A 26,276-nucleotide genomic window follows, 5' to 3' on the forward strand; every position below is an offset into this window, starting at 1 on the left:
AGGGGTGGGGGGGGACCTGCAGGGACTGTGACGTCAGCCTGGCTGTCCCTGGCTCCAGGGAGGAGTAGTCCCATACAGCCAAGGGACACTTGAGGTTCTGAAACCCACCATCCCCCCCAGTGTCTTCTAGTTCAGCTCTGTTTGTCCCCACAAAGGATGTGGGATGGAGTGGGAGACCCCAGCCCCAGCATCTGAGCGCCCCACCAAGCTGGCACCATGCTGGGTGACCCCCGAGTGCTGGGGAAACCCCTTGCCACAGGACCCCCAGCCCTGTCCCCCCCTGCTGTGTGCATAGCCGTGGTTGCCTGCATGGAAGTGGCGTCCGTAGCGTAGCACGTGTTGCCCTGTACACCTGGACTGCTGTGGGCTTGCCTCAAATAAAGATGGTGATGAAATACTTGGCTGGTCCTGGGGTGCACTGGGATTCCCATCATGGAATCAGGCACGGGGTCCCCACCTTTGGGTGGTGCCTGACCCCAGCACAACAGAAGGTGCATAGTAAGTTCTGCACCAACATAGGGAAGAACTTGTAGCCAGTGAGGGTGAGGGAGCCCTGGGACAGGCTGCCCAGGGGGTGTGGAGTCTCCTTCTCTGGAGAGATTCCAGCCCCGTCTGGACACCGACCTGTGTGCCCTGTCCCAGGGAGCTGCTTTGGCAGGGGGTTGGACCCCATATGGGCTCTCGAGGTCCCTTCCACCCCTATGATTCTATTATTCTATGATTTGGGGCACTGGTGGGGCGTTCTCAGCAGCAGCATGATGGAGCTGGAGCTGTAACCAGCTAAATTTGGTGTCTGTGATTTTCCTTTTTTTTTTATTTTTTTTTTTTTCCGGAGAGGCCTCTAAATTTAGCAGACACCAAGTGCCACACACCCCCCTCCCCCCCCAGCTCTGCCTCTCCAAGGGCTTCATCTTCTCCCAAGACACCCCTGCACCCACCCACCCCACTGCAGCGCTTGGCTCCCATCACACCTCCCCATGCTGGGGGGCAGCACAAGGTCCCAGGGGTGCTGAGCAGTCCCTGATCCGCGTGGGGCCGCAGCCACCTTGGGTCACCAGCTGTGCCCAGCTCTGAGATGACCCAGCTTGTCCCCAGCAGCCTGCCTTGCTCCCCAGCCCAGGTTTTGCTTCCCACCCACCTGCCCACCAGCCTGTCATCTGCTAATTTTACCAGTGGTGATTTAATCCCTCACGAGGAGGGGAAGCAGGAGCTCCAGCGCCTGCAGAGCCCCCCAGGAGCAGTCCCCAGGCAGCAAGGACACCCCGTCCCCTCTGTGTGCGTCACCACCCCCCCATCTAGCACGCAGGCAGCTGGTGGGTCAGTGTATGTTGGCAGCACCCCTCATTTCACCCAGGACCCAGTGGGAGGAGACAAGAGACCCACCATTACCGGAGTCACCCCTGGGAGACGGGGTGGCTGCGGAAGACTCTGGAAGCTCACTGTTACCCCAACATCGACAGAGAAATTCCCCCTCCCAGCCCAGAGACGTGCTGGGCAGCTCTCAGGACGCTGGCAAGCCCACAACCTGAGGATCTCAAAATGGTCAGGACAACCTGGTACCAACAGTGTTGATCCCTGGGCATCTCTCAATGGGCTGAGCAGAAGGCTCCTCTCCTGCCCAAGCTGAGAAGAGCAGGATTTAATGGAGCCATCTCCCTCTGTTTTTCCCTTCTCCAACAGTAATTTCCCAGTCTCCCTCCACAGCCATGCAAGGCCACCACGCTGTTCATTTATCCCGTGCAACGTGAACAGCCACCAGCAGCTCTCACCACCCTCAGTTACAGATGGAGAAACTGAGGCATGGCTGGGGTGGGGGGCCTGGCAACCCCCCAGCAGCATGGCTCTCTCCTAAACTCATTGTCTCTCAGAGTCCTCCAAGCTTTTCACAGTCCTGTGAGGGCTTATCTCCACAACCCCCCTCGGGGGGGACATCTTTACCCCCAAAGCTGCTCCAGGGGGCAGCTATATTCCCTGTGCCCGCCTCCCAAAAGCCTTCCTCAAAGGCAAGCTGGGCTCCAGGGGCGCTTGCAGGTAAGGAGCTGCCAGATCTGCCGCCCGGGGACAGGTTGGAGCCAGGTGTGATGCACAAGCCCCCCCCCCGGAGAAAGAGGGGGGGACCCCACGGCCTGTGCAGGGGGGACCCCAGGGCTGTGAGGCCAGAGGCCCGTTCCCACTGCTGAGCTTGCTGCGTGGCAGCCCCTTCGGCACGGGCTGCCCTGACCGCCTTCTCCCGCCCTGCCCCCGATCCAGCCCCCCCCCGGGCTGCCCCACGAGCTCCTCGAGGCCGCCCGTTAACCCCTGCCCAGCCCCCCTCCCGGCGCGGGCCGCGGCCCCTTTAAGCCCCGCGCAGCCCCGACCCCGCCCGCCCGCCGCTTCCCCCTTCTATTTTTTTATGAATGAAAAACGTTCCCGACGGAGCCATGCAAATCGCGGCGCTCCCATTGGCCGCCGCCGCCCCCTCCCACCCCGCCTGCCTCAATGGCCCTCGGCGGAGGGGCGCGGGGGCGGGCGCTCCGCGGCGCCGCAGCCAATCGGGCGGCGCGGGCGGCCGAGCGGCGGCGCCCCATTGGGCGGCGCGGAGGGTAAACAAGCGGCGCGGCGCGGGGCGGGGCGTGGCGTGGCGGAGGCCGCTGGTCCGGGGGCTGCGGCCGGCGCAGAGCGGCGGTGCGGTGCCCGGTGCGGAGCGGCGCCTTCCCCGGCCGCGGCCCGTTCCGCTGCGGCTGAGACCTAGAGCGAGCCCGCGGCGCCCCGGCCGGGTACGCGGGGCCTGACGGCGGGGCGCGGCGCGGCGCGGCCCGGGGCGGGGGCGGTGTTTATGAATGGCGCGGGCCTCGCGGTGTGAATGGCGGGGGGGGCGCGCGCGAGCCGCGCGCGGGGGAGGGGTAGGGGGAAGGGGAAGGGAGGGGGGGGGGAAGGCGGAGTTTATGAATGGGCCGCGCGGGGCGGCGTGGGAACGGGCCCGGCTGCGGCGCGGCCCTGCAGCGCCGAGCGCCGGCGGGAGCGGAGGGAGGAGGACGAGGCGGAGGAGGCGGCGGCGGGTCGTGGCCGCCGGCCGAGCAGAGCCGAGGGGAGGGTGTGCGCGGCTCAGCCCCGCCGGTCTCGCTCCCGCGACGCGTGATGTCACGGCTGTTTCTATAGAAATCGGGTGACATCACGAGCCGGGGGGCTGCGACCCGCCACACGCCAGGAGCGGGGCCGGCTCCCCGGGGAGAGGCGCGGCGGCCCCTCACCCGCATCGAGCTCGCCCCGAGGGCGGCGGGGGGCCGGGGCCTGATCCTGATTCCCCCCTCCCCCTCGCCCTCCCCCCTCCTCACCCTTTCCCAGCCGCGCACCTGCCGGAGCCCGGGCCGGACCCCCAGCCCCCGTCCTTCCTGGGCCGGCGTCGATGCTGAGCGGGCCGGGGGCACCTCCCGCCTCCCCCGCGCCATGGACGGCTTCTACGACCAGCAGGTTCCCTTCATGGGCCCCGGGGTAAGTTTGCCCTGTGCCCCCTTCCTTGTGCTCCCCGTTGGGGTGCCCTTTCTCTTCGGGGGAGCTGCCCCCAGCTCTTCGGGGGGTGGGGGGGTGGGCTGCCACCCTCACAGCCTCTGTGCCCCTCTCCTTGCAGAAGTCCTGCGCAGAGGAGGGCCGAGGCCGGCCGGGCTCCGACAGGAAAAGGAAATTTTTGGAGACCGACCTGGCCCACGACTCAGAAGGTAGGCAGGGCTGACCCACCCAGCCGTGCCCCTGCTGGGGCCCTTGCAAGACCCCTCTGCTCCGTGCCCATCGGGTTAGAAACAAGCCTGCCAATAGAATGGCAGTTTTATTTATTCCTTCTGCCGAGTACATAAGCCTTTCACTCTGTTCCAGAGCTCTTCCAGGATCTCAGCCAGCTCCAGGAGGCCTGGCTAGCCGAAGGCAAGTCTGCACCTCTGCCCTTTGTTGCCTGAAATCTCCCTGTGAGCGTTTCTTTGGGAGCTGAAAATGCCATAAACCCGTTTGATTTGTTTGTTTGGGTTTTTTTAGCTCAGGTCCCTGACGATGAACAATTTGTCCCAGATTTCCAGTCTGACAACTGTAAGTGAATGTTCTGGTTTTTGTTCTCTTGGTGAGGGGTGGGGGGGTGTGTATGTGTGGTGGTGGTGGGAAACCTTTGGGTGTAAAGAACCTCTTGTGCTGGGTTTGGACCCGCTTCCTTGGGAGAGTGGTTGTTGCTGGGGCCAAGTCGGTGCAGGCACAGGCTTTTGGGAGAAGAGGCATGTGGCTTGCGTCCCTTGAGATGAAGCTTGCAACGTCCCATTCCTTCCAAACAGCAGAAATTCTATCTGAATGCATGGAAATATCCCTTAATTGATGTTCGGGCTCCTCTGAGACTCGCTGCTTGCTCATAGTGACGGCGATTTGCTTCTAAGTGCTCCTTTTCAAGTGGATGTGAGGGCCAGTGCTGGGCTCCTGGCTGAGCCACAATCTCTGCACTTTCTGGAGCCTTTTTTTTCCTTTCCAGCCCCGGCCCAGCGCCGTTGGCAAGAGCGGACTTGAGCGGTGAAACTTGAGCTGCTTTAAGCAGCATTAATCACTGGCAAAGTGAGCATGTTTAAAAGGAGGCCAGTGAAAACGCAGTCCCCCTCGAATTGCATAAGAGCCAGAGTTGGTTCTGAGCCGTGCTTTGCTGCTGGATTGGGTTAGCAGCCAGGGCAGGGGCTGGGGAAGGGCGCAGGGTGCTTGGAGGGGAAAATGCTGGAGAGAGGGTGGGGTGTGGGGGGGTGAGGATGTTTTGAGTCGTTACCTGGCACGCAGAAAGAAGCCGTGGCTTGGTGTTGGTGGCTGGGTTTTGCTGCTGAGCCAGACAGCTCCAGGACTTAAAGGAAATCAAATTTAGCCTGCAGTCGAACAGATTTTTTCACTCTGGCTTTGTCACAGCATGCAGCAGGGTATCTTCTCCTACAGTAAACGCATGTTAATTATTGCTCTTTGATTACTTCTGAGTGGGAAGCTTGCCATTAAACTCTTCCAGACAGCCCAAGTTTCAGATGCACTCTCCCCCCCACTCCCCATTCCCCCCCCTAACCTCACCCCCCCTTCATCCTTCATCTCCCCTGAGATAAAAGGCGAGCCCGGAGTCAGGAGCACAACTGGCTGTTGACATCCTCGCGCAGCCCCGGCAGCTCTCGCTCGGAGCGGTAGAAACTGCAGCGTGCGTGGGAGGGCTGCTGGGAGAGCCAGAGCTGTTTCCAGTGCCTTTTGGCAGTCTCTTGTTTCCTTGTAACCTGAAGAGCTCAAGAGAGGAGAGACAAACTTTGCTGAAAATAAGAGGGGGGGGAAAAGCAAAGCAGAAGCAATTGGTTGAGATTCTTCAATCTCTTCCTGACCCACTCAGCCTCTGTAGACCCAGCGCTGAGATGACTGTCACTTGAAAGGAGAGCTCCCTGCGTGACTCTGTGCTGTAATGACCTTCCTTAACTTCCCCAGGCAGAGGAAGCAAAGGTTTCCCCCGGTGTTGGTGTCGTGAGGAGGGCTGTGCTGGCTGTGGGGGGGCTCAGGCTGGAGGGAAGGTGGGGACAGGGACCTGGGCCTTTCTGTGCCAGCTCTGGAGAGCATTTAAAGAGGAGAGAGGCTCCAGCTTACAGCTTTCTGGCCCTATCTTCTTGCTTCATTCCAGTTTTTAACTGTGGAAGTGAGAGCAGAACAAATCTGATGCAGCCTTCCCCCTTGCACCTCGGTTTTGGCTCATGGGAACGTGCTCCTCTCTTGGGCTGGGGGTCCCATTGGGTTTTGGTGCTTGTTAGTTCCTGGGGAAAGGTAAAACCTTCCCTAGTCCATACATGTGTTTGCAGGCATGCATTGGGCTGGGTTCCCACAGCTGTGCAGCTCTGTGCCTCTCTTTTATTGCTGTTTCTGTGGAAGCTGCTGCTTTCTCTTCTCTGGAGCAAACCATCTCCTGCTCCATGGCCCTGGGAATGCTTCCTCAGCACAGCAGCAAGAAGGGACCAACCAGCCTCAGCTTTGACCCAGCTGCCATGGGGAATGGTGCCACGTGTGCCATGTCGAGCCTCAGAGATGCTCCGGGCTGCAGCATGGGGGGGTTTTGCCTTGCTGCACCCCCTTGCTGCATGGCAGCTGCCTGTGGCTCGGCTGCTGCCAGCTCACTGCTCCTGACCTTTGTACCCAAGGTTCTCAGCAGGCAGGGGCTTAGAGTTGGGGTTTGGCAGCAGAGAGCTGTCAGGCAGGCCGGTCACTGCGCTGGGGAGGATGTTACGCTGTGGGGAGAAGGGTGTATGTACAGTGTCACATCCCTGTCAGCAGGTTAAATAACTGGAGCCACAGGGTCCTGCTGGGGAGGTCGAGCACCAGGAGAAGCTTTGCCTTTTGTGGGGGTTTGTTCCCTGGGGGACTTGTGGCCCCCAGTGTGGGCAGCACGTGGCCAAATCCCTGGGCAGGGGTTTCTTACACCCTGACATGAAAGTGGGAGGTTTGTTTCTGAGGAAGGGGTGCTTGAACAGAGGAAAGCAGGAACCTGGCTTCTATTTCTGGCTCCTCTCCTGGCGTGACCTTGTGTGCGTCCTGTAACGCGGGGGGATGGAGGAGCCGGGGGATGGAGGAGCCCAGGGATGGAGGGAGGAGCTTGGCTTCCAGGTGACAGCTTGAGAGTGCCAAGGTTCCTGGCTGGTGACTCTGCTGGAAGCAGTGGGCTGGTTGCCTCCCAGCAAGGCCAGCGTCCCCAGGTGCTCCCAGCAAGGCCAGCGTCCCCAGGTGCTCCCAGTAAGGCCAGTATCCTCCAGGCTCAGCCCCATGGAAGTCCCATCACACTGATGGGTGGGAGCAACCTGCCCTGTCCCCCCACCCAGTGATTCACAGCCCCAGATGGCTTTAGGGCATCACCTTGCCCACGGGAGACCTTTCCTGAAGGTTGATATTTGGAGCATCTCCAGCTTGACCTGTGGTTTGACACCAGGGGGATGTGCCTAAGCCCCCCCATGGCTTCCCTGCCCGGTTGGCTGGCTGGGCACAGCGCGGCCACCCCGGGGGCCATCTCCATCCCCAGAGACTAAGGCGTCCCAGAGAAGGGGCTGCTGCAGTCTCTCCTGGCACAGTCCCACCATGGGTGTGCCGAGGCACGTTCCCTGGCCCTGCCTGTAGTTAAGCTGCTCCCTCAGCCTATTTTTGTGTATTTTTTAGCTTTTAATTACAGGGCCAAGCACTGGCCCAGAAAGGTTAGAAGTGCTCGTGCACCCAGCGTGCCTTTGAGGCATCGGACACAGGGGCAGCACATCACCTTCCTGAGAGCCCTCCTGACCACCTTCCCTGCCCCACTGCCTCACACTGGGGACCCCACAACCACCTCGTCCCCCACAAGAGCCGCTCCACCGGCCGCGGGCTCGGCGGCTGTGCCGAGCGGAGCAGCGCCAGCCGGCCCCGCCGTGTTTGTGTAAGGAATCCAAACGCTGCACACAGCCCAGGCTTGGCTGGCTGGGCTCTGTTAGGATCTCCAGGCTTGTTTCCCTTCTCTTGAATGGCAGCCCTAAGCTCTGGGGAAATTTTTCTTTCCTCTTTTTTTTTTCTTCCCCTCTCCCTGGCCGCATGAATGGAGCGCTCCAAATTGTTTGTGAATGGAGGGTGGTGCCCGCTCAGAGACTTCTTTTTTTTTTCCCTCCCCCTTTTCTCAATGAATAACCAAACCCCATTGTATGGCTGGCGGAAAAACAGCCTGCTCCAACAACGCAGAGCCTGTTAAGGAGAAACATGCCCATGATAGGCGGCTGGAGCCCTTCCAAAGCCAGCTCCCCTTGGCTTTCCTGTGGCTCGCAGGGTGCCTGGGCTTTGCTGCTCCCGCGCCGGCCCCCCGTTATGGCTGGAAACGCTGAGAGTGGCAAAACCTCGCTGGGGGGGGGAAGGAGGAGGGGGATAAATCCGTCTCGGGAGCGGGTGGAAGGCGTGCAGGGGGGCTGTGCTGGCTCAGCGCTGGGCTTCGTGTTTCAAATCCTGCCTGGGAGTGGGGGGGTTGCCCTTGGTACCAGCTGTGCTGGGCCCTGGAGGGGGGGGGGCAAAGGGGGGGGGGGGGAAGTCAGCAGCTCTTTAAAAGTTTTGACAAATTAGGGGAGCAGCTAATTACCTGGCAGGCTGGGAACAGTTGTCCCGGAGCTATTTGCTCCTCTGGCTGTGTTTAGATGGCGCGTGAAGCTAATACCCCGCTTCCGATGAGTCTTGGCTGTCCCGCAGGCACTATTTAGGTGGAGATCTCAGAGGTGCTTTCCTCCTCCTGCAGCACCTGCTTTTAGAAATTAATTAGGTTAAGAATATACGGCTTGGGTTTAGAATTATTTATAGTGAGCGGGCTTGGGGGGAGGGGTGGGGATGAGGACTTCGGTTTAAAGGGATGTTTCCCACCGGATCTTGTACAGTTGTGGGTCCCTGGGACTGGGACCCCCCAGGGCACTGTGGCTGGGTGAAGTGGGTCCTGTTTGGCTGCTGGTTGACTGGCCAGCTTGTTGGGGCCTGGGTATGGCCCCCCTGTGACCCACGCTTAAGCCCTCAGGGCTGCAGGCTGCTGTGACCCCTTATTTGTCACTCCACGGCCCTGGGGAGGGTGCTGCTACCCCTGCATCCCCCCTCACAGGGACTCGCCTAGTCTTGTCTGTGGCTCCTGTCGAGCTGCCTGTCCCCACTGGCAGCCCTGGGCTGGGTCCCCTCTCTGATGGCAGTGGGGGATGACTCCCTCTCTGAGTGCCATGTCTCCTTTCGGTCCCTGGGAGCTCTGCAGAAGGCAGCCTCGCCACCCCAGCTGGGGCTGCTGCCATGCCAGGGCCTGACAGGACCATTGTCCTGCCCTGGTTTGGTTGCCTGATGCTCCTTGGGGTGGGTCGGTTGTAGTTCAGTTCCTGACCCCCAAGGGGGTGCTCCCCTGGCGCGGTGTTCCCCATCACAAGCCCGTATCCTCCTCCCATCTCATTGCAGTGGTCCTGCACGCCCCACCTCCGGCAAAGATCAAGCGGGAGCTGCACAGCCCTTCCTCGGAGCTGTCATCCTGCAGCCACGAGCAGGCTCTCTGTGCTGGCTACGGGGACAAGTGCCTCTACAACTGCTGGTAGGTAGCGGCGGGACGGGGGATGCTGGCGGCGTGGCGACTCACCTCCAGCTTGCGGAGGTGCCCACCGTAGCGTCGCCGTCAGCCCCCAGCCCCTCTCATCCCTCCACAGTGCCTATGACAGGAAGCCCCCCGCGGGGTTCAAGCCATTAACGCCGCCCGCCACGCCGGTGTCTCCTGCGCACCAGGGATCGGCCCTGCCGCTGTCGGCGCCGGCCGTGCCGGCAGCTGCCCATGGGGCGGCCCCGGCCGCGCACTCGCTGCCGGAGCAAAGGCAGCAGACCTTCGCCGTGCCGCGGCCGCCTCACCCCCCCATGCACATGCCAAAGATGATGTCTGAGAACCAATACCCCGCAGAGCACAGGTGAGCCTTCCCTGCCAGAGCGCAGGCATCTCGTGGCTGTTTGAAGGGGCTCCGGGAGGGATTGGTAGGCCTCAGGATGGGGGCAGGAAGGGGGTGCCCATCCATTCGTCGTCCCCTTACTGTGGGCCCAAGCCCTGGGTCAGGTGTTTGTGCCTGGGCACCCACAGGAACCAGCGTGTCAAAGCCACTTCCCACGGGGATCTTGTGGCTCCTTTGCTCAGGGGGACTTGCTCCTCCCAGCCCCGGGGACACCAGGTGAGGGTGGCAGAGGCTGCCGCCCACGTCCATCCCTGTGATGGCCGTGGTGCTGAGTCAGGGCTCCTCTCTTCCCCTCTCCCCCTCTGAGCCCAGCTGGGCTGGGGGGCTGCAGGCATCCCCATTGTTCCCCTGAGCACCCCTGCGCTGAAGGTCTGCCTTTAGCTCCCTGTGCATCCCTGTAATTTTTAGGCCCACAGAGAGAGGGACCCTGCTTCCTAAGCCATTGCCTCATCCCTTGTCCCCCTGTCCAGTGTCCCCAGGGGCTTCACTGGTCCTCTCCCTCCTCATGGCTTTGTTCACGCTGTTGGCACAGAGCGGGTCACAGTCGATGCCCAGCTCTGGCCTCCTGCATGCCCTTTGCTGCTGTGTCACCGGCAGCAGGGTGTCCCCTCCAGGCACTAACATGGCAGCCCCGGGGAAGGAGGGGGAGCTGCCTTTTGCAGCGCGTGCTCTGGGGATGCGCTCACAGCAGGTGAGCGTCCCTCCCCAGTGGCTCCAGGTGACCTTGGAGCTATGCGGGGGGCTGGCTGCAACCCCTCAGCAAGCATGGGTGCCAGCTCGGGGCTTGGGTTTCACTCCGGAAGGGCAGAGGGATGTGGCTCGGAAATGGAGTAATCCCAGCCCGGCAGCTGGGGCGGCTCTGGTTACAAAGCCAAATGGCGCAGGGCCGGCAGAGAGGAGCCCGGCGTGGAGCTGGGCTCTGGAGATCGTCTTTCAAGGTGCCGGAGGGCGAGGGGATGCGGCGGCAGCCCCTGGAGATGGTCCCTCATCCGCCGCCACAAGCACAGACTGAGCTGGGGCTCCAGCCCGCAGCAGCAGCAGCACCCCGGAGCTGGAAATAGTGCTGAAAATCGTGCTCCCTGCTGCCAAGTTCAAGGTTTAATCCCAGCCGCGCAGGCGGATTAGCAGCTGGCTGGAGCTGCGGGGCTGCCGAGGGGATTTGGCTTTGCGTCAGCGCTGGCCCGAGCGCAGCGTCCCCGGGTCCCTCAGCTCTGCCCTGTCACCCTGGGGGGAGCTTGTACCACCTTGTCAGAGAGACTTTTCTGTGATAGTGGGTGTGTTTTTTGTGCCCCTCTGTCGGTCTTACTCAGTCACCCCTGCCGCAGCGCAGGGCTGCCCTAGCCTGAGGCACGTGGTGCTTTCGCAGCAATGGTCTGGCAGAGCATCCCCTGCGCTTGGAGGGGTGCAACGGGGCTCCCCAGCACCATGCTGGGTCCCACGGGATGGGCCCTCAGGACCCGTCCCAGCCCGATGCCACCCCAGGTTGGGGGCACCGAGCCAGCGAGGGGTCCTAGTCTGCAGCGGGTGCTCCTGGGGGTGCCAGCAGGGTTGACCCTACCACCCTGGTGACACTGTGTCCCTCTCCCCCCAGGTTTCAGAGGCAGCTGTCTGAGCCCTGCCACCCCTTCCCGCCCCAGCCGGGGGTCTCAGGGGATAGCCGCCCTGTCTACCACCGGCAGCTGTCGGAGCCCCTTGGCCCTGCCGCCCCCCGCCCCCCTCAGGGATTCAAGCAGGAGTACCACGACCCGCTCTATGAGCACGGCGGCCCCGGGCTGCCCGGCCCCTCCGGCCATGGCTTCCAGCCCCCCATGGGCATCAAGCAGGAGCCCCGGGACTACTGCATTGACTCAGGTGGGTGCCGGCGCTTGGGGCCATGCTGGTGGCACTGGGGAGCGGAGCCGTCTCCGCCATCCGCGGCGTGCGGGCAGCAGCGTGGCAGGGATGGGGTGAGCCTGGCAGCGGGCACGGTCTGTGCCACAGATGCAGGTTGGGGTGCCCTGCGGCACCCGGCGGGAGCCCCGCAGCCCTGGCCTGGGGCCAGCTGTGATTTCTGGCTGCTGGAGCCCACCAGCATCACGGAAAAATCCTCTAATCGCCTTAGGACCTAAAAATACCCCGACCTCGGGATGGAGGGTGGCACAGCCGAGCAGATGGCAGGGGAGGCGCAGTGACACCTCCCTTCCCGTGGGGCCCCCCGTAGCACGGTGAAAACACGAGCTGGTTCAGACCTTGCTCCCACCGCTCGTCCCAGTGACCCACCCCTTGAATTGTACTGGATTCCCCTCAAAGTTGGGTGTGGGAGCGAGCAGTGGCCCAGGGTGTGCAGGGTGTGTGTGTGGGGGGATGCCTGGGCTCAGCGCCGGGATGCTTTGGGGGGTCGATGCTGTACAGTACCCCAGGATGCATGTCCTTAACGTCGCCTTTGCCTGCCTTGCAGAAGTGCCTAACTGCCAGTCCTCCTACCTGCGGGGGGGCGTCTTCCCCAGCAGCCATGATGGTGAGTTAGCCCCCAGCCCCCCCACCTCAGGCATCCTGGTGTGTCCTGTCCCATCCCTTGGGGCAGATAGACCCCTCCTGCCTGGCTGCCAGAGCTGCTGGGCACCTCCAACAAGCCCACAGGAGCCTGATCTGAGCAGCACCAGCGCTGCTGCTAAAAATAGGGGCTGCTGGCCCCCCGGGAGCACGCCACGAGGGCATGGCAGTAATCTGGGATAACGTGCCCAGTATAGCTGCTAAGAGGGTTTTGGTCCCCCCTGGCTCCCTGGGTGAGGGGGGACAGAGCTGCAGGGTGCTCAGCTGGCAGTGCCACCAAAATAACCAGGGATGGGGGGTTGTAGGACTGGGGAAAGCAGGGGGTCGGGGTCTGGTTGGGATGGTGGGTGGTCCCTGTGCTCACTGTGGGTCTCCTCCCTATAGGATTTTCATATGAGAAGGACACACGGTTGTATTTTGATGACACATGCGTGGTACCAGAGCGGCTGGAGGGTAAGAGGCTGGCCTCAGAGGGGGCTGGTGAGGGGGACTGGGGGCTCACGGAGGGATGCTTGGGGCCAGGGTCTGCCTTTTAAGACCAAACCATGCTGGTGTGGTGCCAGGGGCTGCCAAGTGTCAACCCACATGGCTGCTCAGTGTTGCCATCGTTTCCCATCCCCATTCTGCCACCAGCTCCACACCTCACCTGCCCACAGCATCTCTCCAGCCCCATGGCCTGATCCTGTGGGCGGGGGGTGGTCCTGGCACAGGGGTGAGCTCAGTGTCCCCAGCTGAGGGATGTGACCCAGGAGAGGGGCAGAGCTGTGGGGTCTTACTGGCTGTGTCTGGGTTTGTGCAGGCAAGGTGAAGCAGGAGCCCACCCTGTACCGCGAGGGCCCTCCCTACCAGCGGCGTGGGTCCCTGCAGCTCTGGCAGTTCCTGGTCACCCTCCTGGACGACCCCGCCAATGCCCACTTCATCGCCTGGACCGGCCGGGGCATGGAGTTCAAGCTGATCGAGCCTGAGGAGGTACGGGGCAGGGCGGGGGGGTCCTGCCAGGGAACCAGGGCTGCATCTCAGGCTGAGCCTGAGGGTTTGGGGCGGGGGGGGGATGGCATTGGATCCTTCCCACACAGCGTGGCTTGCAGTGAGACACGTGCCTTGGCTCTCCGAGCGGCTTGTAAGGGTGAGAGGGGAAAAGCCACCTGCCCACCTGGGCCCAGAAACGTGTCCTTCATCTCTGTGCTGCCTCTCAGCGCGGCGTGCGCTCCCCTCCCGGTGCCTCCGGCCGTCACCAGCCGCGGTGATGTTGCCTCTGTGCTGTGCCTGGCCAAATCCATCCCTCCTGAGCCGCTCCAGGCGCTTGCCCTGTGTCCCCAGCAGTGGCTTGGTGCTGGCACAGTGCGGTGTGGCTCTTGGGGGGCAGGGTGGGGGGTGGGTGTTGACATGGGGTGGGGGATGAAGCTGTTTGGGGAGTAACTGTAAGCAGCTGTAGAGCTGAGCTGTGCATTGTGGGTAATTACCCATAATAGCTCGTACGCTGTGCATGGAGGTTGTGGTGTGGGTGTGGGTTGGTTTTTTTGGGTGGGTTTTTCTTCTTTTGAAGCCACTTTTTTTGGCAGGCTCCCCTAATCACACCTCTCCTGTGTGACAGTCAGTGCTGGGGTGTTTATCGCCGCTCCGGGACCGCGGTGACACTTTTGCCCCCAGAAACAAGTCCCCACCCGTCCCCACTCCCCCCTTTCAGCAGCCCCATCCGGAGCCTTCACGGGTGCTGCCTCTTGTCCCCCCGCAGGTCGCGCGGCGCTGGGGCATCCAGAAGAACCGTCCGGCCATGAACTACGACAAGCTCAGCCGCTCCCTGCGCTACTACTACGAGAAGGGCATCATGCAGAAGGCGAGTAGCCTTGCTGCCCTGGGCAGGAGGATGCAATCCCCCTCCCCACCCCCTTTGTCCAGGGGGCTCTGTGAGGAAGGTGGGGGGGCATCCCTCACACCTCTTCTCCCTTGCAGGTAGCCGGTGAGCGGTATGTCTATAAATTCGTCTGCGACCCCGACGCCCTGTTCTCCATGGCCTACCCCGACAACCAGCGCCCCTTCCTGAAGACAGAGCCCGACTGCCCGGTGCCCGAGGAGGAGACGGTGCCGCTGACGCACTTCGAGGACAGCCCGGCCTACCTGCTGGAGATGGATCCCTGCGGCAGCCTTCCCTACGCCGAGGGCTTCGCGTACTGACTGCCGGAGCCGCGGGCGCGAGCGCATCCACCCTGGGCCGATACGGTTCTGTAGGGCATCTTTTTTTGCTGTTCATAAGGAGGGAGGGCTGGGGGGGGGGTGGGGGGGTGGGACAGGAGGAGGAGGAGGTGGAGGAGGAGTGGGGAACAAAGGAACAAACCCCAACCACGAAACGGCACCCACACAAATTGGAGGAATCTAAAGCGCCCGGGGTGCGTCGCTGCCCAATTCCCACCCTTCCCGTCCCAAGGGCTTAGCGCCTCGGCGCTCCCCCTCCCAGCACCACCCCTTTACTTTTTGGGGTGATGGGAGCCAACACCGCGGCCCCCTGCGCCGCGAGGGCTTGAGGGGCTCCGGTGCCGGAGCCAGCGCCAGCCGCCTGGCAAACTTGTCACGACAATCCACGTTGCGTCGAGCGCGACCCGCGGAGCTGCCTTGCGTGGTGGAAAGGGCTTTGATTTGCACAGAGGAGGGATGCGGGGAGGGGGGGGGGTGGGGGGCGCTGATGGGCACAGCATCCCACCCCACCCCCCGCCAGGAGCCTTCTGCCTTCTTCCCAACCTGCCCCCCAACCTGCTCTCCTGATACATCCTGGATTCTCAGCCCCTCCTGGGTCTTCCCAGCACCCCCTCTCGCTCCTCCCCAGCTCTGGCTGTGGGCCGTGGGTTGTGTTTTGGGGGGGGGTGGGGCAGGGGGAGACTGACATTATTGATCTCCCTCCTTCTTTTTTCCTCTTTTGGTTTTTTTTTTTTTTGATGTTTTAGGAAAAAAAAAATGTTTCTAAACTGATTTTTGTAGATTTTTTTGTATTTTAAGGCAAAGCTATTTTTTTTGTTTTGCAGCCTGGCTGCTGGTCCCAGGGCCCTTGGGGACACCCCCCAACCCCCCCCCCCACAGCTTTCCTAGAGGCATGTTTCTGGGGGGGGAGGGGAGCCCTCGGTGCCTGCAGCTCCCCAGGATGGCTGCTGAAGTATCCGGTCCACTCCATTTCACTGCTTGAGCCCTCTTTCCCTGGGGGCCCGGGGCTGAATCCCGATGCCACCGGCTCGGCATGGCCTCAGAGCCAGGGTGCCCATCGGTGGGCAGGCATGGTGGGGTCCTGCACCCCGCTACCCACTTCCCTCCAGCTCCCCCCTCTCCCTGCTGCACCTCTAACACTCCTCCACCACTCATATTATCCATCCCTGCCTCTCCCCCCAGCCCCCTGGCTACATGTTTTTGTTGTAAATGCTGTATAGGATTTATTTTTTCTCTTCCTTAGTTAGCTTTGGTTGGATTTGATTTATTTTGGGGGTTTGTTTGGGGTTTTTTTTTGACTAATTCTTTTTTTTTTTTTGGGGAAGTATGAAGATTAACTCTGGGTAAGAGGGGGTTGCTCTCTTCCCTGTGGCTCCCAGTGGCCTCTGTGCAGGGGGGAGCATTCAGTTGTGGGAACCCCACCTTGGAGACCAGGGGTTCAACCAGCGTGGAAGGGGTTAATCTGAGGACTGATTGGAAAATAATCTCTACTGGAGCAGGGCTGTGTATCTCCTGCAAAGCTGCGTTACATTCTGTACTGTGTACAATAAAGGATCTTGCTTTCTGTTCCTCCTGGGCTGCCTGGGCGCCTTGCCTTCCCCTGCAGGATGCTGCTGGGGATGGAGTGAGCCTGGGGATGCAGTGCTGGGGGCAGGTGTGGGCCAGAGAGACCCCTCCCATCCATCCTCAGTGTCAGAGTCTGGGAGGGAGGTGTCCAGGTCACCAGGGCACTGCTGTTCTCCTCCTCATCACCCCATTTCAGCCTGGATGCTGCTGGGATGCTCACACAGCACCTGCTCCACATGTGGAGAGCTTCTCCTGGGTGAGGTGCAGGTGAGTTCTCAGCTGGCATGGGCTCCCTCCCTGCCATCAGCTGGGGCTGGAAGCAGCACAGACCTCACAGCACTGGCAGCTGAAGGGGAAAGCCCCTTTGGGAGGTCCTGGCTGGCCCCCCCAGCACTTACTGGCCCCATTTCTAGGCTGGGAAATGGCCCGTGGAGCAGCAAGGTCTGCCCAAGGCTGGAGGGGAGGGAGTAAGGATCCATGTTTTTCCCATGAGCTGGATAAAAGCTCAACCACCCTCAAACTGCCCAGCATGTTGGTCTCTATTGCAGTATGTCAAAGCTGGCTGAGCTGGGGTGTTTACCAACTCCCAGCCAGTCTCGGGGGGGTGGGGGGAAGGCTGCTTCCCCAGCCCAGCCCATCTCAATCCCTAGCCTTGGAGTGGAGGGATGGGAGGTCCTGACATGCAGTGATGCTCTTCATATACTGCACCTCACATTGCTAATGGGCCCTTGAGCTGCCTTTCTTCCCCTGTGCCTCAAGTGCAGGGAGCGTGGCATGGCTGAGCACCCAGCCAAACCAGCTCACCCAGCATGAAGCCTTCTGGGAGTTAAATCAGCCACTCAGCCCCTAAAGACTTCTCCATGCAGGAGCTCCATGGCACCAAGCCTCTGTGTTTTGGCAAGCAAGGCTCTGGCTGGTGCTCAGGTAGGCTCTCCTGTGCAGGCAAGCCTTGCTGGGCTGGGGCTGGGGCTGGGTGCTGCAACAGGACCACACAGGGCTCTTGGTGTGGTGAAACACCCCCCCCAGCCTGGGCACGGACCTATAGCTCATGCCAGCCTCCTACCTCTCCCCCTTTTTATTTTCTACAAAGCTTTTCCTCTGCCTAAGGCAGCAAAACCAGTTAAAGAGGGGCTGTGACAGACCTTGCTGGCAACCTGAGGTCCAGACAGTGCCCAGTAATCCCACCTCCATGGGGATTTCAGCTGAGTCCTGGGGATTTCAGCTGAGTCCTGGTGCTCAGGATGGAGCCAGGGAAACGGGGCCACCAGCACCACTGGCAGATGGCCCAGGGTGGCCAGACCTCACCCCCACGGCACGGCCAGTCTGGGGGACCAGGTGTGGACGGTGAGGATGAGCAGCTCATCCCTTTGAAAGGCAAAGCCTCTCAAAGCCTCATCACACCACAACCCAACTGGCCATGCAAACCCCGCTGTGGGCAGGGCTGGGACCCCCCCAGAGCACCCCGTGTGAGCACGGGAAAGGAGGCGCTTGTCTAGTCCAGCCTACACCAAACGCATTAGGGCTCCAGAGGGTCCCATAGGGCTGTGATGCTGCTCAGGGCATCCTTGTTTAATTGGGCTGCGCCCTGTGCCTCCCTCCGCTGCCACTAGAGGCTTCTGCCCCGTGCAGAGGGGATGGAGCCGCCGTGGCTGCGGGGTCCCACTCATCCCCCCCGCATCAGCCAGGGGCATGCCATGGCTGCTCAGTGTCCTGCCTGCAGCACACCTCCCCACCCCCTCACCAAGAACAGGGGCGAGAAGACCCCCCAGGCAGCCCAGACCCTGGGCTAGCATTGGCCCAGCGCTGGGGACACAGAGGGAAAGGAGGTGGAAAGGCTTCCCTGCTCCTCCAGCCCCCCAGCCAGTGCTCCCAGGCACGGAGGAGCCCTCCTTGGCCACGCTCTGGCATGCAGTGGGACGGGGAGCACCACCACGGCCACCACCACTTCCTCACAGGACTGGGAATGGCCAGGGCCACCACTGCTCACACCCCCTGAACTGGCTGCTGTGGTCCCCTCCTCACACACCCTGACACCCTCTGCTTCCTGCCCGCCTCCTGCTTCTCACCCACTGCTGGCAAGGATGAAGAGGAGCAGGCAGAGAGGATGGGAAGGGAATCTGGGGGAGGATCTGAGCAGCCAGGTTAGGTAAAATCCTGGTGTGGGCATCAGCCTCTCCAACTCTGGACGTGGTGGCTTCCACCAAGACCACTGGTAATTCAAGGTGAGCAGCAATTCGGGATGCAGTGTGAGCAGGGAATGAAATGCCAGCTGGTTTTGAATGGGAAGAAAGGTGGCTTTTTCCTATTTTCTTCTTTTTATTAGCTTATGATGTGCACCAAGTTATTTCCTTCCTGGAAGAAAAGCTCACCTTGACCACATAGCCCCAAACCACTTCAAAGGAGAGGTGCTTGCTAAGCATCATTTGGAGTTTGTAAAAGGGAGAACTTCATCACAGCCTCTACCCAGGAGCAATTCACCAAGGGCAGGTCTGCTCTCCCCACCTCAGAAGGATGTGGCTGGACTGGAAAATGTTCAAAAAACGAGACACCAAAAGGTCTGCAGCAGCTCTTAGAGCAGGGGTGTAGGTCTAACACCCCCACCTGCAGCAGGATTTGTGCCTTGGGGTCTTTGTATTTAATAGTCCACAGCAGAGTTTTACATTGCTGCCCACATGGCCCATTCTGATGGCATCTGGCAGGGCCAGAAAGCCCAGCATGGCCACCAGGACCAGGGGTGATCAGTGGTGGCTCTGCATGAGCAGCAAGACACACCTCCTGCCTGGCCAACAGCATTCCTTTGGCCTTCATGGTGGCCTCATGCCTGGGTTTGTGCTGCTGGCTGCCCTGGCCAGGGAGGTGGGACACATGGCAACAACTCCTCTCTTCCCCAGCTGTTCTCTCCAGAGAGAGTGGTGAGGGGCTGGGACAGGCTGCCCAGAGAGGAGGTGGATGCCCCATCCCTGAGGGTGTTCAAGGCCAGGTTGGCTGGGGCCCTGGGCAACCTTGTGTAGCTCCAGGCCTGGAGGTTGGGGTTGGAGCTCTGTGATCCTTGGGGTCCCTTCCAACCCAGACCAGTCTGTGATTCTATGATTCCCCCCATCAGGCACTGAGCTGTCACCCAAGGGTCTGGAGATCATACAGCTCTCTTCATATCTGTCTGGTACCACCTCACCGGTATCCACCTTCTGGTCCTGGCCACCATGGGGTTCTGTGGGACAGCAGCACAACACGGTGGCACAACTGGGAAGGTCTTTAGTATGCAAATGTGATTGTGCTTATACCTGCAGGCTGGAGCCCCTGTATGGCTGAGGGGAGGACTTCTACTCCAGCCTTTGTCCTGGGGCTTTATTCTGCTTTGGGTACCAGCAGGCTGACTTGGATGGGAGATGTGGGTCTGATCACCCAACCAAGTCTCCCACTCCTGGGCAGGCTGTGAGGAGAAAGAGACCAAGAAAACCACCTTCTCCTGTGCACCCACTGAAAGGAGAGCAGGGATGGCACAGGTACCTTGGAGTGCCCGAGTCCTCCTGCCCAGACTGTCCAGCTGCTCACAGGTGATAATACCATAATAGTCATAGAATCTAATCATAGGATGCGTTAGGTTGGAAGGGACCTTCAAAGGCCTTGTCTTCTCCACCACCAACCTGTGCCAATGTGGGAAGTGGTATGTATGTCTCCCTGCCTCTTCCAGCAGGAGCAAGCTGGGGTGAGGTCCCTGCTACACTGGGTGCTCAGCCAGCAAGGTGAAGAGCCCCCTGGCCAGGATGGGGTCCTGGGTGGGGGACACCCACAGCCTGGGCAAGCCAGAGCAAAAGGTGCAGGGAGGAGGTTTGCTCTCTTTGGGCTGGCAGTGAAGTCAGGGTGAGGGACTGGAGGAGAGGGCCAGGGACTTGCCTGGTGTAATCAGCTCTGTCACCTTATTTTGAAGTTTAGGATAAATAAAGTTTATAGATATTTACTACTTATCTATATTAAATATAACTAAAGTTTAATTTAATAGAATGCAATATTTGAATATAAATAAAGCCATCCTGGAGACAGAAGGTAGCAATGGAGGACAGACACCATGAGCTCCCCCAACACTGGGTGAGTACAGCTCTTACCCTTGCAAGGGCCAACCAAGCCACGGGTCACCCCACTTCATGCCACAGCCTTTGTGAGGAGTCAGGAAGCGCTCCAGTGACACAAAGTCCTCAGGTCACACAGCCAAGCCAACCCTGGTACCAGCCTGGGCAGCATCCCGGGGTCTGGCATCCTGTGAGGGACGTTCCCTGCCTGCCACCCCAATGCTTTCCCCTGTAAGGTTGCATGAGAAAGCACCAAGGGTGACCTTGCCACCACGCTCGCAGTAATCTCTGCTGAAAACCAACATCCTCTGACTTCTTGGCTGTCTCTGACCCAGAAGAGGGCAGCAGCAGCCCAGGCTTCAGCCTCAAGCCACCCTTTCTGAAGCTCCTCTTCATCTCCTGAGCTGCTTCCTGAAAGCTGGGAGAGAAAAGCAATGTGTGGAGGGATCAAGCAACAAGCAAATAGAGCAGTGGGCAGGCTGGCTGTGTGCTCTTGGGCATACAAACTGCTTGCTTCGAGGTGGGGGTGGAAAGGAAACAGTCCTTCTTTGAGAAGAAACTGCAGTCCTCCATTCTTGTGGTATCAGTGATCATGGTCCAGATGCTTTTTGCAGCACCAGGGAGGAAGGTGGTGACACCAGGGCTGTTTCCCAATAGTGGTGGAAGGTAACCACAGGCACGTGCACTTGGGACTGCTGTGGAGATGCTCAAAGACCAGGAGATCCCTGTCTGGAGCTCTGGTGTCTTCACTCAGACACAATGACATGGGAGTACCAGCCTAACAGGGCACACCAGCTGCCTTCTGCAGAGCTTTCTGCCCCTGAAAGGGGCACTTGGGAATGGGGGAAGTTTCTGCTTCTCCACCTTGCTACCCCAAACATGGGGTCCCTCCCTCTTTGGTCCAAGGTTCACTGTCACTGGCAGAGTCGTCTTGTGAGGCTGGCACCTCGCCCTGCCCATCAGCCCAACCGGTATCACCCTCCTGATTTTACTGGGTGAGATCACCAGGCTGAGTCACACAGCAGGTGAGCAGGAGGACATCCTCAGGGCCATGCCCAAAGCCCAGCCCATGCTTTGACAACACCTTATGGACCCAGCCTGGCTGTTGCCACAGGCACTTTCATGCCCACATGCCTTGGTCTCCCCATGGCACATGGGCAGCAGCACATCCCTCTCCTCCCTGGCAACATAAGGCTGAGCCCGCAGCCATGTGGTCTCTGTTCTCACTTGGGCTCAAGTGGATCCTTTTGATTTTATTTCATTTTTTTTCTAGTTCACACCCTCTGAAATCACAGCAAAGTGCAAAATTGTTGCTTACCAAAGCCGTTCTTCTGAAATGAGTCATTAAAGAAGGAGCCTTGTCATCCTGCCAGGCACAGCCTCCTTGCTTCTCTAGATGAGAACATCTTGCTGCTCTGTTTGGGCTTCAACCCTGCACTCTGGGTTCTACTCAGCCTCTGTCCAGAGCCTGGACAGAGTAACTCCTGTGTTATTCCCACCTCACTGGATGACCAGCTCTTTTCACCTTGGTTCTGTGTGAAGACCCCACAGTTCTGTAAGCTAGCTCTGGCCCCATGCACAACCCAGAGGTTTTGCATGTCATCACAGCTCTGAGCCCTGAGGCTGGTGGTTGTGGCAGGGGTGTGGGGGTTCTGCTAAGGAGACCCACTTGTGCTCTGGGAAAGCCTCTGTGCACCACTGAACTTGAAGCTGTCGGGCAGATGATCTTGAGGGGTTCTCAATGTTTGTAGATGTGATAAGATTTGGGTGATGTTGCACTTTGTGACAAGCTAGTGGCTTTGTTTGGGGAGCTGCCATTGAGCCCAGCATGCCCACAAAATGCATCTTTTATTCTTGTACTCAGAAGAGCATCCAGCCAAACTCAGCCTTGGCTCCTCCAGCCATCGCTCCCTCCTGGCAGCACCCAGTGAGGTCCCCCCACAGCCTTCTCTTCTCCAGGCTGAACCAGCCCAGCTCCCTCAGCCTTCTCTTCGTAGGGGAGGTGCAATGACATCACCTGGCCTTTCTTAGTGCAAAAAACCCCCAGGAGCTGAGTGTTGGAGCTATTGCTTGAGCAAAAGGTGTCCATAATGGGCTTGGACAGACCAGTGACTCTTCAGCTGCAAGGTGGTGTGTGCTGGTGCAAGGATTAGCCAGAAGAGGCTGTGAAAGAGATGCCCTGTGTTCCTGCTGCCTGCTGCTCGCTGTGCCAGAGCTGCCAGCCTGCAATGGGATATTTTTAGCCTGGTTTCCAAAGGAAACAAAGCTCCAACCACCATCCCCCATCTGGCAATTCCCACCATGCCCTCCACCCCCCCCCAACTTTTGAGCAGAGGCTACTTTGAAACAGCTTTTGTGTTTCTTTGGCTGGGGAGATACAACTCCAAACCAGCAAACACCCTTAAATGTCAGGGAAACAGACGACTGGGTGAAGTAAGAGGTCTCCAAAAGTCATAAAGGTGCTGTCACTGGACCCTCAAACCCCTGTGTGCTGAAGAAGCTGTATTGATGATGACCCTGTGTTGGGCTCAGGCCCATGAGCAGGACACCTGGCTTCACCAACTGCAGAGCAAACGCTCCTCAGCACTGCTGCAGTCCTGCACCACTGGCATAGCTCTTTTCCCTTTGGTTTGGGTCCATGGAGGGCCCCACACTGGAGCAGGTGAGAGACCTGAAGGACACTGTGACCTGGTGGGAAGCCCACGCTGGAGCAAGCTCCTGGCAGGACCTGCAGCCTGTGGAGAGACAGGCCCACGCCAGAGCAGGTTTGGTGGGGGTCTTGTGATCCCGTGGGGGACCAGGCTGGAGCAGTCTGGGCCTGAAGGTCTGCACCCCATGGAAGGACCCACGCTGGGGCAGCTGGTGAGTACCTGAAACCCTGTGGGATGTGATGGTCTGACCCCAACCCCATCCTCTGTGCTGCTGTGGGGGAGGGAGAGAAATGGGGAGAGAGGTTGAGCCTGGGGAGGAGGAAGGGGTGAGGGGAGGGGTGAGATTTGGGTTTATTTCTCATTATCCTGCTCTGGTTCCACTGGGCAATAAATTAGATGCATTTTACTCTGTGTTGAGCCTGTGTTGCCTGTGACAGTAATTGGTGAGGGATCTCTCCTGCCCTTATCTTGACTCCTTATCTCAAGGAATGAGAGGAAAAGCAAAAGTATTCTAAAATAAGCAAACAATACTGTAGTGGTAGCAGAGTAAGCCCAGGGCGGTGGGGTATGGAGCATCCAGCCCACAACCAGTGCATGTAAGCCTTGCCCTCATGTGTGGACTCATAAATGCCATAGCACTATAATGTCTATTTTACTCATCCACAACATTTATCAGCCATGGTTTGGGTGACTGAACACCATGGATGGTCAAGTACTTGAGCCAAAAGCCTTTGGTTTTGAGGAGAAAGGTAAAAAATACCCCACCCTGTTCTGCTGTATTACCTCCAGCCAGCGATAGATGGGAAAGGGCCAGCCTAGCCACTAAAAAAAAAGGCATTGAGAAAAGGAAGTATTTGGGACAGAGTGCAGCCCCAGCACCAGGGAAAGGCCCTCTGCCCAAGGGAACTCCTCAGCCAGCTGCTCAAGAGCCTTGGGAGCCTGAACAGAAATAACTATTCCTGGCTACAAGCCCTTGCTCTGCAAACAAGGGGACTTCTTTCTTTTGCACATTCCTCTCTTACAGCCTTGAAATATTGTTCTCCTGTTGTCTGAAGGACTACTGTATCCAGACATGGAGATCAAGCAAGCTGGTCACCATCAGCACCCCAGGAGTAGCCCAAAGGCATCCTGACCCATCATGGCAGCGGTGCCATGGCGATGGCAGCAGTGCAATGGCCCCTCCCTGGTGCTGTTTTCAACGTGATGTGGAGAATCACCAGGCTGCTCTACAGGATTCACCCCTGTGTCTTGTCAGTGGGGTTGGTATGTCCTTTCTGGCAGCCTCACATCCCAGCCCCACATTCCCAGGGTGCACACCCCTGCCCAGAACATTGGGCTCAGTCACCCTCTGGTCACAATAAATCAGAATATCGCTTGTGGGAGATGTGAGGGGGGCTGGTAAGTTCAGAAGTAGTTTGTAAAATGAAAAAATAATCCTCAGGGAGTAGCAGGAATTCCCACTGTTCCCCTGAGTTGGCTGCAGTTGAGCCTGTGGGAGAAATAAAGAGGTCCATCTCCTGGGTCTGGTGTCTTCTGTCTATTCTTCTATCTTCTAGCATCATATTTGGCCAGTGGCTCCTTCTAATCAGGGTTGGATTTAACATCCCCCTTACCCTGTGTCAGCACTCACTGTGTTTGACTCTGCAGTGCAGGGTGGAGCCTGTGGCCCTGGCAAGGTGGGGCTGTGGTGGTTTGAAACCCTCTCCATCCAGGAGTGTTTGGTGTGACCTGTATAGCATGTTCCCTCTCAGAGACCTTGCCAAGAGCCCCCACACTCCTGCCCTGGGTGGTTCCTTCTGCTGCAGCCTTGGGAAGGTTGAGGTGCAGCCTAACCTTGGCACAGTCCTCTTTTTTTTGTGTTTCCTAAACTAGGAGACTCTCCCACTGGAACTGATGTCTTGATGAGGGTGCAGGTAAGGGTTTCATCCAAGTTACTGTGAGCAAAAGAATTTTGAGACCCATCCAAGGCCACACCAGTCCAAAAACACGCTCCCACTCCTGGTCTGATCTCATAGCTACAGGAATGTAGTCACACTTTTAAGGGCATGCCTTTTAGGTTTGAATTGCTTGGTATGAATTTTTGAATCACTGGACTTTGGATCTAGCCTTCCAAGGCAGTCACAGCCCTTACTGAAAAGCTCCCCCAGACTTCAAAAATAAATACTGTAAAAATCCTGAATTGCAGAGATTCTCAAACTTTTCTCACAGATTACCAGAGCTGGTGACCTCGTGCTTCCCTCCTGCTCACTCCCCTCACACAGAGGTTCCCTGAGCCTTTGAAAGCCCTGGCAGCTGCTTGACTTTCCTGGGCATTCACATGTTGCTCCTGGCCCCAGTCCCACCAGTGGCAGCTGGTCGGGGCTGCCAGCTCAGCTCTTGCTGCCAGCTGTGAGCCACGCTGACCATCCCTCTTCATTCTCCCTCAGCACCAGCAGCTCAGGGTGACACAGCAAAGCCAGTTTTGGGGCAGTGCAGCCATTTCTTTGCATCAAATCATTTATTCAGTCTGAAAAAAGGTCTGGCAAAGAAGGGGGAGCAGAGCAAGCCTGAGATCAGCAGCTCCCTGAGGGTCATAAAAACTTCACTAACTTCAAATTGAGGGTCCTAAATTCCTTTTGCATCACCTGGGTTGAGAAACCTGGTTCTAACCCAGCCAGAACCAAAGACAGTAATAAAAAATTTATGCCTTTTAATTATGGGCTCTTTAATCTTGGCTCTTTCCCAATGAAGTGGATTAAAGGAACTATGCTGGATGTGTCTTTTTTAATGAACAAAACTGCTGTGAGAAGGTTTCTCTGTGTTTGCACTATTGCTTTTACATGAGTTGCACTACAGAGCTTCACCAAGAGCCTTCAAGGCAGCTGGACTCTGCTCGTGCTGCACCAGCTGCTTGGGGACAGATGGATACCCCAGGATTTGTCCTTGGTGGCTTCTCTCCCCTCTGCCAAGGGGCCTGTTGGAAAGGCAGAGGACCTGTCCTGCTATGGCTTGCACAGCCACACAAAGCAGGAGCAAATCTGCTCCTGGGATTCCTCTCACAGAATCACAAGGTTGGAAAAGCCCTTTAAGATCATCAAGTCCAACCATTCCCATCCTAAGCCAAACCAGATCCCTGAGCACTTCATCTACCCCGTTAAACACACCCAGGGGTGGGGACTCAGCCCCCTCCCTGGGCAGCCTGTGCCAGGCCCTGACAACTCTTGCAGGGAAGAACTTTTCCCTCCCATCTGACCTGACCCTGCCCTGGCACAGCTTGAGCCCATTTCCCTTGTCCCATCTCCTGTCCCCTGGCTGAAGAGACCATCGCCCACCTCTCTGCACCCTCCTGGCAGGGCAGTGGAGGTGGGGAGAAGGTCTCCCCTCAGCCTCCTCTTCTCCAGGCTCAACACCCCCAGCTCCCTCAGCTGCTCCTCAGAGGATTTGCCCTCCAGCCCCTTCCCCAGCCTGGCTGCCCTTCTCTGGACTCGCTCCAGCACCTCAATGTCCTCCTGATGGTGAGGAGCCCAGAACTGGACCCAGCACTCAAGGTGCAGCCTCACCAGTGCCCAGTCCAGGGGCACAATCCCCTCCCCAGACCTACTGGCCACATTATTTTTGATACCAGCCAGGATGCCCTTGGCCTTCCTGGCTGCCTGGGCACACTGCTGGCTCATATTCAGCCTGCAGCCAACTCTCCCCTTGCTCCTCTTGTCACTGGGATGTCACACCAAGCTGCTTCAGAGCAAAAGCTGAATGTTTTCCCAGCTTGCAGCCTGCCCTGGTGTCTGACAGCAAGGGTCACAGGCTGCAGGTCCCAGGGGCTC

At 59.0% G+C, this 26,276-nt stretch overlaps 1 protein-coding gene across 1 annotated transcript; it reads left to right on the top strand.

The window, feature by feature from the left end:
• Nucleotides 1-2,420: 2,420 nt before the first annotated feature.
• Nucleotides 2,421-14,195, top strand: ETV5 (ETS variant transcription factor 5; the record flags this gene model as incomplete). Its single annotated transcript, XM_084267172.1, has 13 exons — nt 2,421-2,756; nt 3,325-3,471; nt 3,536-3,695; nt 3,850-3,897; nt 4,006-4,056; nt 8,932-9,061; nt 9,174-9,425; nt 11,056-11,315; nt 11,902-11,961; nt 12,381-12,449; nt 12,796-12,965; nt 13,732-13,837; nt 13,954-14,195. 13 exons carry the CDS (start codon nt 2,421-2,423, stop codon nt 14,169-14,171), a joined length of 2,007 nt encoding a protein of 668 aa, XP_084123298.1. The 3' UTR covers nt 14,172-14,195.
• Between the last annotated feature and the right edge of the window lie 12,081 nt (nt 14,196-26,276).

This window comes from Gallinula chloropus (assembly GCF_964237585.1).
Source record: "Gallinula chloropus genome assembly, chromosome: 8".
NCBI lineage: Eukaryota > Metazoa > Chordata > Aves > Gruiformes > Rallidae > Gallinula > Gallinula chloropus.